A 15,971-nucleotide genomic window follows, 5' to 3' on the forward strand; every position below is an offset into this window, starting at 1 on the left:
TTTCAAGGAAAAACTGGCTAATTCCTTGGGCATATTAGGATGGGTTGGACTAAGGAGCCACAAAGGTCCCTTCTAATCCTCACCTTCTAGGATTCTGTAAATTTAGCAGAAATAACAGATAACCTGAGAATAACTAGAGTACCTGCGTATGAATGTCAAGAGAATATTAAATGCAGGGTACAAGCCAACTGATCTAATGTGAGTGGTCTGAAAGGCCTCCAACTGCCCCAGTGGATAAAATATCCCCTCCATAATGCCACTGGTCCATCAAGGGGCACAAGTATTATGATAAACTAAAGAATCTCATCAAGCAAACTAGAGCCAGTTTCGTATCGATCAACAGCCAGTCCAGACGAGGAATGTCCTCTAGGCAGCGGCCAGGAGTTGAGATCCTGGCTTTCTGAAGCCCAATTAGGAGAGAATAGCTATAAAGTGCAGATACTCAAGCCAGGCTATAAAGCAGGCCTTATCAGTGACAGGGAGGCACATTACACCAACTTCAAACTCATTCCTTACTCTAATCCATCAGAAACTTCCTGGCTTTAATAGGCTATAAATGGCAAGGGCTTTGAAGTCCCTAGGATTAGGATCTGGGATAGACAGACTGAATGAGAAACTCAATGCAGGTGGAAAGTACTCTATGGGTCTGAATTAAAAACAAATCCAATTAATCAAAAAGTCCTCTTCCCTGGCTGCCAGGGAGGAGATTATAGGAGTGGCCAGTGCATTAAAAATAAACAAATTGGGGCAGACCGGTGGGCAGGAGTGACAAAGTGCTGAAGGGCGGCCAATGGGAGGCTTTGGCTGGTGTTCACTTTGGGGTGCTAAGCCAAAGGCTATGAGGGGCATGCACTGCTGACCTTCCCAGTCAGAGGCAAGGGCACCTTCTTTGGGAAAGCCAGCACAGTATCAGAGCAGAGATAAGAAAGGAGAAAACTAATGCCTTTTAAGTTGAGTTTTTGTGTAAACAAATCATCTGGGATTGCTGAGGGAAGCTGGGGTCTGTTTTCCTCAGGCTGTAGGGCTTTGATCCCCTGTGATTCCTCAGTCTTTCCAAACTAGGCCACAGCACACGCTATGCACAGCTCTGACTAAAGTGGGCCACCCTAGAATGTAAATGGGCAGTCTGTGAGTAGCAGACATCATCCTGCCTCTTTTCACTGCTGTCACAGTACTAGGCAAGGAACTTTGGGTTTAGTCAGACACAGGTGCTCTCGATTTAAATTCTGTTTTCACCAATTACTACTCTGTGTGAACTTCCCCTCCTATGTCTCAGTTTCCTCATTTGTAAAACAGTGGTCTAGCACTAGATGATCTCCAGGTTCCCTTCCTAAAGTGCCAGGGAGGTGGAGGATGTCATCTCCACACCAGCCTCTACAGATACACTGGAAATGGGACCTTGGCTGAGGCACTGAGCCTCCAAGCCTCAGACGCTTCCCTAAAATAGAGACATCTCTAGTGTGCATCATGAAGACAGGCACCAACTCAAGCAGAAACCCAAACCAGCCCTCATCACCACTGATTCTCCTCCTTTTCTTACCCTCTGGAGGGTTTTTATTCTGGTTGTTCCAGACAACTAGCAGCTTGGAGAGGCTGGGCACCTTGGACACTTCCGTGATGACCCTGAAGAGGCTCTCCACTCGATCATAGGTGAGGACGATGGCAGTGAAACCCTGAGACTGTGGTGGGATCAGTGGAAGGAACAAAGGGTTGCTCACGCTGCTCCATTTCTGTAAGATGCCAAATAAACAAAGATCAGAACAGTGAGATTGTTCCTTTCCCTTCAAATGCCCCAAAAGCTTCATAAATCTGCTAACCAGCACAAAAACAGAGGTTCAGAGACCCTCCTGAGTGTCTCTCCTTCCCTCTAATTCAGTGTAACCTCACTGGAAGCACACTAGAAGGACAAGGGCACTAACCATGGGGGGCTCGAGGCTCCAGAGAACTATGATCCTGACTCTACCACACACATAAAGCACATGACTCAGTTCGCTAAGCCTAAGCTAAGAATCTTCTATGAAATGATCCTTGCATTATCCACTTCATGGGGTGCGTGGGTGGGTTCCTTCAGGAAAGCAGTTCGCAAGCAATGAATTAGTACAAAAATTGGAGTTTCTATTATTGTTGTTTGGATAGAGAAAACCGGCATAGCCTGGGAGGCTGGGTGATGGAAGATGAACGGTGCCAGGATGCCCATGGGGCTAAGGCAATAAACAATTGCTCATGTCATGATCTCCCTGATGTGGCATATGGGCATCTCTGCCCTGGCCTTCCCATCCCTGAAGAGATCTAAGAGAGACTCTCTAGAATGATCTGACAGTTTCCTGGTATATGTCACGTAGTCAGAGCCCCAAGGTGTCTTACAACCACACCCAGATCACTGGTGGCAGCCACTGCCATTGTACATGACAGCAGCTGCTTTCCAGATGGAACAGTTTAGCACAAGAAATGCATAAACCCCATGAATTACAAATGAAATGAGAATTCATGGAGACAGGATGGGATGACTGGGGCTGCAATGTAATGAGAAGACTGGGGCCAAAAAAGCCCACACTGCACCAGATCTGAATTTCACAGCAGAAAGAGACACTTGGAAAGGTCACTCTCAAAGCGCTGGCTTCCTCCCCATGACTCTCATTCTCTCCTATGTAGCTAATAACACCCTTAAGAAGGTGGGTGATTCCAACTATTTTTTATTAGCATCTAACTACATGTCTTAAAATCCTCCGGAGTTTCCATCCTCAAAGTCTTCTCATTCTTCATATTCCACAAATTTATATGGAGGTTTAAGGGCAGAAACGTCACAAGATTCATCATGATTAACCACCAGGGGTCAGAGAAACCCCCATGTTGGAAACTCTTGAAGGAGGAAGGAACAGAAAGCTTATAGAGACTTAGAGAAGAGGCTGTGAGGGAGGGCATTAGCAGAATTCTGAAGGAGAAAGGACTCAGGAGTCTTCTAAAGCGCACTTCTAACTATGTCACTCTTCTGCCTACTGCTTTTCGGGTGAACTATGAACTCCTTAGATTGTCATTTAGAGACCTCTAAAATCTGACTGTCATCTTCCCAGCCTTATTTCAAGTTGTTCCCCTTCACCTCCTTGGTGGTGTAGCCAAGATGGAACACTAGCTGTTCCTTGAACTTAACATGGCAGACCCCACTTCTGCCTCTCTGCATGGTTCATTCTGTGTGCCGAAAAAGCACTCTCTTCCCCTCCCTGACTTTTAGAATCCTTCACTTCTCTGAAATCTCAGCTCAGGTACCACTTCTTCTTCTGGAAAAATTTCCCTGCTTCTCTAACACCCCACCCCCATCATTAATGTGTGCTTTCTCTCCCTCTGGTACTTGGTATTTAATTATGTGTTTGTACTACTCACAGTAGAATGCAGGCTTCTTGATATCAGAGACTTCACTATTTTTGACTATGTATCCCTAGCACTGGGCCCTAAACAAAGCAGATGCTTGCTGAACTGAATTTAACTGAATGAAGAAACTGAGGTTTGATTTATAATTTATTCCTCTCAGTTTTCCTCCAAGAGAGGCTACTAAAAGCCCTTTACCCTTTCTGGTTAAATCTAGTCACTGAGCAAAGCCCATCTCCAAATGCAGAGATTTCAGAAAGGAAATGATATGAAATGCACCAAATACTTAATCCAGACACAACATGGGCACACAAATCAAAAAGGTAAATATTGCTATGGACATAGAAGGAAAGTGTATCAAAACTCTAACAAAACCTAGTTTGTTCTTTGGAACCAACAGGCTCAAAAGAGAGGGCACGTTCCCTGAAAGATACAAAGATCAATTTCAGGGCACAGTGCCATGGGAATTCAAAGTGGAACACTTCTTGTGGCGTACAATAGCTCTGATTTCACAACACAGCCAGAAAAGGAAAGCCAGATTGGCTGGTGAGACACACAATGCATGGATCAGATCTTGGCCTGTGCGCTAATCTTGCTTGGGGAAATGAAGCAAAGGAGGGTAGATGGGGAATCTTCTGGGTGGGGAAGGGATATCAGTCTCTCTAGATGTTCATTTCTTCTGCACACCCCGACATCGCCTAGCATGAGGACAGAGAACTAGGCAGGCACTCTAAGGGGCACACTGGGGAGACATGGACATGACTTTTCAGTGGCATTAGATACTTGATTGGTTGAGAAAAGGATGGAAATTCTGAAGTTGTTTCCCCATGAAACAGATAAACTCAAATCAAAACAAAAGAATGAGAAACAGAATTAGACAAATCCATAGCATTGCTGGGCCTGTCTAAGGCACAAGCCACCTCTTTCTCGCAAAGATACCCCCAGTCACCTCTTCTCCCTTCTCCTTGAGCTCCTCTCATTTGGAGGCTTCTGTCACAATCTCCTCCTTTTCCCCTGTCTCATGCACAGACCATACCAAGGCTCCACACCAAGGCTAACTCCTCTACCCTCCTCTCCTTGATCCCATTCCAGCCTGTCTCTTCCCACAGACACCTCCTTGGTCATCCTCATTCTGTCTTAGCACAGCCTCTAGCACAACTAGGAACTTAATAGATATTTATTGACCAACTGATTGAATGAATCTCAGTGACTTGGATGAAAAGCGAAATCATAGAATCTTGAGTTGGAAGGGGCCTTAGCAATCCAATCCAACCTCTTCACTTTGTAGGTAAGAAAGGGGAAAGAGGTTGCTTGCCTCCATCACACAAGAAGTAAGCAGAGCTGAGATATGAAACAAGGTTATCTGACTCCAGACCTAGACTCCTTCCTCTTGATCTTACCTCATGGCACTTGGTTTGTCTCAGTCCTAGAATTTTAGAGTTGGACAGGGCCTCAGAGGCCAACTAGTCCAACCTGGATATGAAGAGAAATCCCCTTCCCAACTGGTGGGGAAGAAGAAAGAAAAGATAAGAAGGATAGGGAGTGGAGCTGCCACCACAAGAGGTCTATTAGGAGAAGTTGGATGACTATATGTTTGGGCCTGCAGATCACAAAGTCTCAGTTGGAAGGACCTCCAAAGCCAGTCATCCAAACCGTCTTCCTATAGGAAATCTTTTTATACCACCCCAATGAGTGGTCGGCCAGCCCATGCTCGCTCCACTCCTTTTTGTCTAAAGAGACTCTTGTCATTTCCTCCCCACCCTTGCTGTTGGTTTCTCCTTCCTAGTCTTCAGATCTTGGTGACGTTAAAGCCAACCATACGATTTAATCTGCTGATACTTCTTTGGGCATTTTCAATGTGTACTTTAAAAAGCAATTCCAGGTAAAATAAGATATTCTCAAGGCCTAGAAATGAATGATTTAATTCCTAGATGGCACAGTAGCTAAAGTGCTGAAGCTGGAGTCAGGAAGACTTGAGTTCAAATCCCACCTCAGATACTTGATAGCTATGTGACCCTGAGCAAGTCATTTGCCTTCTCTGTGCTTCAGTCTCCTTACATGTAGAATGGGGGTAGCAGTACCTCCCTGCCAGGACTGTTGTAAGGGTCAAATGAGATCATATACAGAAAGCACATTGCTCTCCTTAAAGCAATTACTCTCCAAGTGTGGTCCAGGGATCCCTAGGAGTCCTCAAAATCCTTTCAGAGGGACTGTGAGGTCAAAACTATTTTCACAAGAGTATTAATATGCATTAATTTCTAATATGGCAAATATTGATACAAATGACCCACATAAACAAAAACTCCTTAGGGAGTCCTCAGCAATTTTTAAGACAGCAAGAAGAGTCCTGAGCCCCAAAAGTCTGAGAGCTGCTGCCTTAGGGCATCACATAAGTGCTAATGATCATTTATTGGATGACTGACTGCAGGGTATAGGCCACTCTCCCTGCTTTCTCCTTTAGCCTTCCTTCCCATCCCATTCCCTAGTCTTCTACCAGGGGAACAGAAAATACATGTTGATACTGCATTGGATACTGGAGCCTTTCGGTGCCTCGGGCTCCATGATTCCACCTCACACACACAGAGACCATCACCATCACTCACCTTCCACTTTTATGAGAGAAAACCGAACCAAGGTGACAGCTGAGGGAGGGAGGCAAGGTACCAAATGGGAAGGCAGAAATGGCAAAACTGGCAACTGTTTGGTGTGCACAGTAAGGGGGTGTGCGGTGCCAAAGACAATACTGGAATGACAAAGCTAAGACACTGGAAGGATAGTGGTGATTTTAACAGAAATAGGAGATTTGGATAAATGGAAAGGTTTTGGGGAAAGGGGGATGAGTTCAATTTTAGATATATTTTTCTGCTTTCAAAATAAAATTTTATTAGTGTCTTCTGTTTTTACATCTTCTAAATTATCTCCTGTATCCTGCCCTCTCCTTCCCCTCCCAGAGGGGTAACACACACAACAAAGAATATCCCTCCCTATGTCTCATTCTTCCCAAACCACAGTTTAAAATGATCTGTCCCTCCTCAAACTTCTTGCATTTTTCATTCTCCCTCTCTTTGCCTGGACCTCCCCTCTGCACCTGTCACACTCTACTATCACCAAAATGGATGTATGTCTTTCTCCTGTTCAACTCAATGCAGATCCATATTGAATTTTTCTCTTTCTAGCACCTGACAACACCACACCCATAGCATGTGCCTGATAAATATTTGTTGAATTTTATTTGTCTATTAATTTACTCATGACTGGTTTTCTAACAAGTAGGCATGCTACTGTCCTCTGTGGCTTTAAAATATGTACTCATTGCTTAACTGAGTAGTCATTCCTGACTCTTTATGACTCCCATCTGGAGTTTTCTTGGCAAAGATACTGGAAAGATTTACCATTTCCTTCTATAGCTCATTTTACAGATGAGGAAATCGAGGCAAACAGGGTTAAGTGACTTGCCCAGGATCACAGAGCTAGTAAGAATCTGAGACCAGATTTGAACTCAGGTCCTTCTGATTTCAGGGCTGGCACTCTTATCCACTGAGCCTAGTTGCCCAACATGTGCTCTTTTTGCCTTCTACAATGTTGCTGGTCACCATTCAGCAGCCTGGAGAAGGGAGGGGCAAACCATTCCAGTATCTTTGCCAAGAACACCCCAAATGGGGTCACAAAGAGTCAGTCAGGACTATAAGGACTGAACAACAGAAGTGTGGCAGCGAGCCCGAACGGGATTCATTTTGTCCTTCCAGAACAATTGCTGTAAGGATCAGCCTAGCTAAAATCAGAGATCCCTCATCAGAAGGCTGGTCAATGGGTGACAAATTTTTCCAGTCACAGCAATTCATGAAAACCAAGGTGTAGAGAGACTGTAATCTGTATTTGTGGAGTAAATACCACTACCAATGAAATCATAGATGCTTGTATTACTGCTTTCTCACTGTACAGAAACATTAATGTGGCTACATTTTCATCCACTTTTCAAGCTCAGCTACAAGAGCTGCTAATCCACAATTGGGCTTCTTACTTACTCTGCACATATAAACCTATCTGTCCTTGGAGTACATGGTGACAACTTGGAGAAAGGCAGCTCTTAACATTGGTACGTGTAAGCCTTCAATGCAGATGCCGAGCAAAAGTCTACATCTCCCTGTACAAGGGCTGGTCCAGTCAACCAACCAAACCTCACCTCTGCACCTCCACAAGCAAAAAGAATCTCACTGGACAGGGACGTTTGAAAAAGGGCATTTTGTCCCCCTGAAGTGCATTCAGAACTAACCCCTGCTGACTGACCAAAGAGAGTGGCTGTGGTCAGAGGCCTCCGGGCCCCACTTTCTACAGGAAATCGGGCAAATTTAAACCTCCATAATTTTCTCAAGATGCTAACTCTTGCCAGAGAAAAGGCAAACAATGCTGGCAACGAACTCAGCCTGATTAAATGCCCATCATGGCAAGTGGGGCATGGAATCAGGAAGCACAGCTCCCAACAAGAGGGCTCTGCCTTGGGAAGGGTGCAGAGAGAAAGCCCTGCTAGACCTGCGCATTCCAAGGTGGAGACCCCTGGCTAAAGATGAAGTGGTGGGCTACTCCGCTGTGCACTTCCCATGGCTCCCCACTCTTACAGACTGATAGATCCTGATCCATAACAGCCAGTGGTAAGGACCCAAAGCCGGCTTCTGAATGTCTGTCTCAGCTTGCCAGCTCTGCCAGGCCCCGGCATCCTGCTAGGGCTGTAGAGTCAGCCCTGGGAACTGAAGCCAAGAGGCCCAGAGGAAACCTGCTGGATGCTGCGCTAGAAGAGAACCCTTTCAAAACTGCAATCTGCCCTAAAAAGCAGCAGGTTGTATCATGCTATAAGAAATGATGAACAGAAAGGCTTCAGAGAGACCTGGAAAGACTTCTACGATCTGATGCTGAGTGAAAGGAGCAGAACCAGGAGAACTTTGTGCACAGCAACAACCACAGTGTGCGAGAGTTTTTTCTGGTAGACTTGGAACTTCATAGCAATGCAAGGATTTAAACAAAATTCCCAATGGTCTTCTGATGCAAAATGCCTTCCACATCCAGAGAAAGAACTGTGGAATTCAATCGCAGAATGTAGCAGATCGTGTGTGTGTGTGTGTGTGTGTGTGTATGTGTGTGTGTGTGTGTATGTGCGTGTATGTGTGTGTATGTGCTTGTGTGCGTGTATGTGTGTGTGTGTATCTGTGTATGTGTCTGTCTGTGTGTATTATGTTTTGGCTTGTTACATGATTTCTCCCATTCATTTTAATTCTTCTACACAGCATGACTATAGTGAAAGCGTATTTAATCGCAATGTATGTGTAGAACCTACACAAAACTGTATGCCGTCTCTGGGAGGGAGGGGGGAGATAGGGAGGAGGTAAGGAAAAATAATAATCTAAGTTATATGGTAGTTGTTGTAGAACACTGAAAATAAATAAAATTAATTAACAAAAAAGTAAAAAGCAGCGGGTCGGCTTGTGGCACTCCTAAACCACGGGCACGTGAAATTGTCCCAACTCTCATCATGATTCTATCTGTTTTCTCACAAATGCGAGAGTTAGAGATGGCAATGTTAGTTCTAGGAGGGGCCTAACCAAATATTCTAGCCAGAAGGGCCATAGAATGAAAAGGGAAAGCTGTCCAATATAATAAATGAATAGCATTTACTGAGGATACTCAAAGCTGTGACTGTCATTTGTCTAGAATCTTTTAAAAATGGTTTAATTTGAGGGCTAGGCATACAGATGTGACAAACTTTTAAAAGTCCCTTTTATTTCGAAAATAAACCAAACCAAATGCCACCAGACAGGCTTTGAGGAAACAAAGCTAAAATATAGGGTGATTCAGTCTTAACCCCCATAACTCACACCTACACAGGGAATTTTTATGTCCCAGTGTGTAAGTTTGTCTTAAAATAGGCAACACCAACTCAGGACATATTTCATTAAGAATACATTCAATGTAAGTAGGGACATTCAAGAAAACTATGAGAAAAGTCATGGAAGAAAGGGATGAAGGAGCAGACAGAAGCTACGCCCTGCTGCCAAGCAGCTGGATGGCTACTGGCATTGCAGAACTCTACCTACACATACCTTGGTGGAAAAGAGAATTTTCTTGGTCATTTTAAAATATCAATTCCAACCTCAATGTGGTTTCAATTATGAATTACCAGACTCAAAAAAGCTTTGATTTATTCTATTTTGCTCCAATTATGCATGTGCTTCCACCAAAGACTTTGAGAAAGTATTTCATCATGCGTCCCATCCTGGAATGGTCAAAGGGCAAAACCAAAGGAGTTAACCCTCCCATCTCTTCTCTAGGCTCTGCCACACTCAACCTCAATGAACACAGATCAAGAACTCTGAAGTGAACTGGGCCAAGGAAGGGTTAAGCATTAGCATAATGTTATTGAAGAGAACGAGGTGGATGTCCCTTCTCCAAAATGGTGAGATGATATTTACGACTAATAGTCACTGGGAGTCTGGGAGCAGGACAATCCGTAATGCAACCCATGTTTCCTTAACCATTAAATTTCAGTGGCCCCAGCTCACCATAACACAGCAAGCTGCTTAGTTGTCCTGACTTGGAAAGCTAGAATTATAGAGTCTTAAAGTTGTTTTCAAAGGTGCTCTCTTGGGAGTAAGAAGGGAACAGAAACTATGGGAGCTAAAGTCTCTGAAGTCTATTCATTGTTGTCTACATTTTTAGTTCATCTCAGTTGTTGGTGGAATTCAGCTGGGATTCAAAAGCTAGACAATGGATGATCAGGGAAGAAACCCTGATTCTTAGGCCAAATTTACTGCTCACTGCCCCAAAGTAGACTTCCCTAGCAAAGAAGGCCAAACCTTACTGACTTGGCCAGAAAAGAAACCAAGGATGGCAGAAACCAAAGGTAGATTCATTTAGAACCAGATGCATTTATGTGAACTGGAAGAACCCTAGCTCTCACAGGCAACATGACACAACAGTAAGAGAGTCAGATCTGGATCTTGGGTTCAAATCTGCTACTCGCCACTCATAAAACCTTGAATAAAGCACTTCACTTCTTTATATGCCTCAATTTCTTTATCCACTAAATGAGTCTTAACAGCTGAATGGAATCTATTTGAGGGGGGAGGAAATCTACATTCAGACCAACGTGATAAATGTATGAGCTGTATTTCCCACCTGCCCCACAACTATAAATGAGGAAGCGAGACCAGGTGACATTTCAAGTTACCTAGCTAGAATCAGAGCTCACAGGACTAGAGTTTGGAGCTATCATTTTAATTTAGTCTACTGATCTCACCTTCTGAAAGCAGAATATATTTGACCGAATGCTGCTGCTACAATTTGGGTGCAATATATTCTTTTGTCTTTCGCTTCTTTACGTAGCAGTGAGGTTCAGGTCTGGTTAAATGCCCACCCCTCCTGACCTCTATAAAGCTGCTGCTGGCAGAAAGGGCTGAAACGGATTTATTTTCAGGTAGTAGAGGGGAAAGTTGACATTGTATCCTCTCCCTCCAGGAGGAAGCTTAGCCAGCAGTTTGCAAGAGCCTGTGGCTGGCTTCAGCTTCCACCCGAGGGATGGAGAGAAGCCAATTAGACGACTCCGTGCAAAAGAAAAACCAAAAAGTTCTTGGAACAAGGAAAATGACAATTCCAAATGCTGATGCTTTTAATAATTCAAGTTATCTCAGACTACAAGTAATAAATGAAACTCACCCGATCTCTGCCAGCCAGACTGCAAGAGGGTTTTTTTTAAATTATCTAACCAATAAGATGAGTGAGCATAACAAATTAGAGGGGAAAATATCACAGCATTGAACTGACGTGTGATCACTTGATATCTCCTAAGAGAACAGTTAATTCATAAGAAAAAAAAAGATGCAGATTTCTTTCTGAGAACAATTTTCACACACACACACACACATATACACACACACACACATACACGTACACACACATACACACATACACACACAAATACAGCCCAACCTTTAAATGTTAAAGAAAATCTCAAAATAAAAAAAGTTTTATTGGATAAGTTAATGTCCAATTTGACCAAAATAGACAAGCTTGTTCTCTAATCTAACCAGAAGTAAGATTTTCAGGAATATGAGCACAGGTTTATGATACTACATCTCATAGGAAAGATAAAATAAATTTACATGTTCATTTGACTATACCATGTGGGAAATGCCCTTTCAGTTTGACAAAAGAGGCCCGTTCCCTTCCCTGGCCTGGGTAGGGGAGCGCTTGTCCAACTAGACAGTCCAACCAGAGGGTAGAAATCAGCTGTAGTGTAGATGAAGAGTTTATAGCTCAGCGAAAATGGCCTCTCTTGGCAATCATTAAACCAGTTTCAAGCATACACGCTTGAAACATCAAGGCAGTCATGACCAATTAAGTCAAAATATTTTGTAGGTTTGAACCTAAGAGACTTTACCATTATTAATTCAAATAGAACTGCACCTTTACATATCATCCCGTCCAACAGAGAACCTGAAATCTTGAAAACTAAAGCAATTTGCTCAAAGAAACACAAGACAGTAGCAGTCAAGCCTAGAACCTATGCCTCCATATTCACAGTCCAGGGGTCTTCTTGCCACTAATCTCATGAGTCTACTTGAAAAAATAATAATTACCCTTTACAATTTGTGAAGTGCTTTTCTCACAGAACCCTGTGATACAGATAGGACAAGTATTACTTTATCCATTTTGTAAATAAAAAAACTAAGGCTGAAAGGTTAAAAAAAATGGGCCCAGGATCATACAGCTACTTAATGTCAGAGCCAGGATTCAAAGACAGGCCAAGTCCTTGGATCTTTCAGCTATAAGATGCTCTCAAGCCAATCCAAAGAAAAAAAAGGCAGAGGCAGTGTGGTGAGGTGGAAAGAGTAAGAGAACATGAGTGCAAATCTCCATGTGACCTTTGACAAGTCACTTCAACTCTTCAGGTCTTAGATTGTTCATCTGTAAAATGAAGAAGTTGGATAAAATGATACAGAAGTTCCTTTACATCTCTAAAATTAGAGGCCTATTAACAATAATTGACATCTAGGTAAAATAATGTGGCAGACTCTTAAATCTATAGTTACAATGATTTGTTCATCGAACTGTTTGCTTTAAAATACGCCAACACCTCTGTCATCCTCTGACTGTGCCAGAAGTACATTATGACTTGTACTGCAGAGACAGTCATGGCTCCAAATGTATTCACCCTGTTGCGCTCTGATCTCAGATGCCACTCAGTCTCTTCATATTTGCTACTGTTCAGTCATTTTTCATTCACATCCAATTCTCTGTGACTCCATTTGGGGCTTTCTTGCCAAAGATATCGGAGTGGTTTGCCATTTCCTTTCCCAACTCATTTGACAGATGTGGAACTGAGGTAAACAGGGTGAAATGACTTGTCCAGGGTCACACAGCTAGTAAATGTCTGAGGCAGGATTTGAACTCCACGTCTGGCATTCTAGGCACTGCACCACCTGGCTGCCCTCTCTTAACATATGTAGCCTCAGCTACCTTCTTATTACCCTTACTCTGGATATGGCTTGTCTGGGTAAGACCAAGGTATTTACCTTCAATCGCTGGTTCAATCAAGCTAAACTCTCACAGCACTTAGGCTCTCTTGTCATACAATAAGAGCTTTATACTTATCAGTACTTTATACTTGTACTTATGATGTTGACAACGGTGGAGAAAATTTCCACAACATAAAGTTGCTGTTTAATTCCCCCCTCCTCCCACCCAGAGAAGCCTTAGAACTTGATATCATCCGTGACTATTAAGTGATGAATCTGATGTTTTGATATGACTTCCTCTGACCTGAAAGTCAAGCTCCAATATATTCAGGAGGATGATAGCTTGCTTCCGAGTAGGCAGAACCACAACAGGTTTAAAGTGTTTCCCTAGGAGATGCCATGTTTAATCCCAATTTTCTTTCTTTTTTTTTTTTTTTGAATATTAAAAACAAATTTTATTTTTTTCATAAGAACAATTTTACTGCCAAAGTGAGTCAATGATATCAAATGAGTACTGTCATTTTCATTAAGAAAATTCTATTTCTTGGAAGGGCTGTCCGCAGGTGACCTCAGAGTATGTATCAGCACCTTTATCTGGAAACAATTATCAGATGAGAAGTCATGGGTTTTCTCTTTCTAGTTGTTGTATTCTTGGAGAGCCTGAGCCATGAAGAGTTTGCCCAAGTTCTGTGCAGTGAACTCTTTGATATTTTGGCAGTAAGTATTAATTTGGCCTGCAATAAGGAGTGAATCCATCCTAGCAGGAGGCTGAGGAGGTTTAAAGAGTTTGGACATGTCCTCTTCAGGGAGAGGAGGTTCTCCTCTGCTCTGGCGCTGTAGATTCTCCTGCTGACGGTGTTGCTGATACTGATGTTTCTGCTGCTGCTGCTTACTGGTGTTTCTCATATAGGTGTTATATTTAACAATATCCTGGCTCATTTCATCCACTCTGTCCATCAATAATTGTAGGCTCTTCCCCAGATGATTACTGCTGGCTAGACTAAGCAGTTCATGTTTATCTGCCACAGCTGATTTCTTTTCTAGTTCCCACATTAGTACGTTGATCAGATGTGAATTTTTAATTATAATCGGCACTTCTTCAAACATGTGCTCAAAGGTGATATTTGCCTTTTTCAATGCTTCAGGAGAAAAATCTTTCTCTTTACAAACTTCCATCAGTTTAGGAGTCAGCCTATATGCCTTCAAGGATAGAGACCCTTGAGCAGTTTTTATGGGATCATAAATGAGAACTACAGACTCTTCGATTGCATGTTGGTAACTGAATTGAGAATCCAGGAGAGCACGGGTGACAAAAGAGCCATAGTATGTAGACTGGTACCAACCAACATGAAGATGATCAATATTTACGTGACGAAGACTGCGCATCATTTCCATCTGATATTGGACTTCATCAAAATCAGCATCATCCTCTGTGTGTTGGGGAAAGGGAAAACAATTGGTGATTTCAAGTCTGTCTTCCACCACCAGACCCAAAAGTACTCCTTGGACAACTTCATTGCCCTGTCCTTCTTCTTGGTAATGTTTAATTATTTTCAAAACAACCAGGCCGTCGATCTGCACTTGCTTCACGGCCGAATCTCCCAAGCTGCCTTTGCCTTTTCCTTTGCCCGACGACGCGCCGGTTGTAGAAGTCGAACTGGCGGAACCAGAGCCGGTACCTTCTTTACGGGACGCCATCTTAGTGGAGGACCGGAGGAAAGAGAAACGAAATCCCAATTTTCTTGACATTATTGTGTTGGTGTCATGTTCTAAATAGAAAAGTTTTCTAACTAGACATCAAGTATTTCAGCATTCTCACAATTTTATATATTTTCAGTACATAAACAAAGCATGAATACAGAACTTCGCGAAAAGCTTTTTGATAACCAGTAATGGAATATAAGTACTATAGCACTTTGGGGTGGTTTGTTCAAAAGCCACTGAATTGGCAATGCTTTTGACACCCTTGGGACTTTGGTGGCAACCTTTTAGCCCCGCAGTCAATGTAAAGTTTTCTTGTTAAGTATGAATAGGTTTTTTCATCACACAAGCTATGCACACTTCGTATTAAGTATATAAACACACAGCTGGCCTATATTTGGAGAGGTCGTTGTACTTCCCTCTTAGTAATAAACGTGATGCTTTCCTTTAAGAAAGAGGGGGAGGCTCGCACCTCAAACTTTGTGCTGCTGCCAAGTGTCTGAGCCAATAATTATGGGTCAAACATTCATTCGCTGTATATTCAGTTTTTCAGAGAAGATATGCAAGTTTTATTTCATATTTGATCCAACTTGGACTTGCATTGTGTTGGGGTCTCTTCCAACCATCTCGATGACCAGAAATCTCCCACATTCTCCTTCTCAGGGGGTTCTCGCTTCTCAAGCCTCCATTGTGTCGTGCTTGACTGGTGACAAATAGTTGAGTTTGCTCTTTGACACCTTAGATCATCTTATTACTCTTTTAGTTTTCACTTGCAATAGCTAATGGCATCAAAAATTTCTGACATGTGCTTATTTTCCATATTCCAACCCAAATAATTCTTTTTAATATGCCCTTTAATCAGGTGTTCAAGGTTTCTTTTACGCAGATTAAACAAATATTAGTATGATCTTCCAGGTTCTTTCTGTAGGCCGTCAATAGTTTTCTCAAGCTGATTCAGTCATGGTGGTATCTGATACTGCCAGTTACAACAAATGGAGAAGTTCTGAATGCTGTGGATAAGTCCACTTACTTTGGTAGCATACTTTCCAGGGATGTGCACACTGACAATGAGGTTGATGCACACGTTGCCAGAGCTAGCTCAGTGTTTGGGAGGCTCCAAAGGAAAGTGTGGGAGAGAAGAGGTATTAGACTGACTACCAGACTGAAGGTCTACAGAGCCCTTATTTCATTTAATGCGGATTTAGGAATGATATAATTTCTAGATTGCCCTGAACTGAAAATAGTAGCAATTACATAATGCTTCATGGTTTACAAAACACCTTAAATGTGTAATTATTATTTGATTCTCACAAAAATTCAGTGAGGAAGGTGCTATAATTATTCTCATCTTACAGATAAGTAAACTGATGCTACGAGAAGTTAAGTGACTTTGTCTGGGTC

The 15,971-nt window shown here is 42.7% G+C and overlaps 1 protein-coding gene and 1 pseudogene across 2 annotated transcripts in view; both read right to left on the minus strand.

The window, feature by feature from the left end:
• The window catches only part of EXT2 (exostosin glycosyltransferase 2), a 187,108-nt gene that overhangs the window by 76,352 nt on the left and 94,785 nt on the right, over nt 1–15,971 (minus strand). For both annotated transcript variants that reach the window (XM_072618305.1, XM_072618303.1), the window contains exon 9: nt 1,541–1,730. In XM_072618305.1, coding sequence (XP_072474406.1) covers nt 1,541–1,730 — 190 coding nt within the window. The remainder of the gene's footprint in view (nt 1–1,540; nt 1,731–15,971) is intronic.
• LOC140510040 (eukaryotic translation initiation factor 3 subunit H pseudogene) lies at nt 13,310–14,590 on the minus strand (annotated as a pseudogene).

Source organism: Notamacropus eugenii, chromosome 6, assembly GCF_028372415.1.
Source record: "Notamacropus eugenii isolate mMacEug1 chromosome 6, mMacEug1.pri_v2, whole genome shotgun sequence".
Lineage (NCBI taxonomy): Eukaryota > Metazoa > Chordata > Mammalia > Diprotodontia > Macropodidae > Notamacropus > Notamacropus eugenii.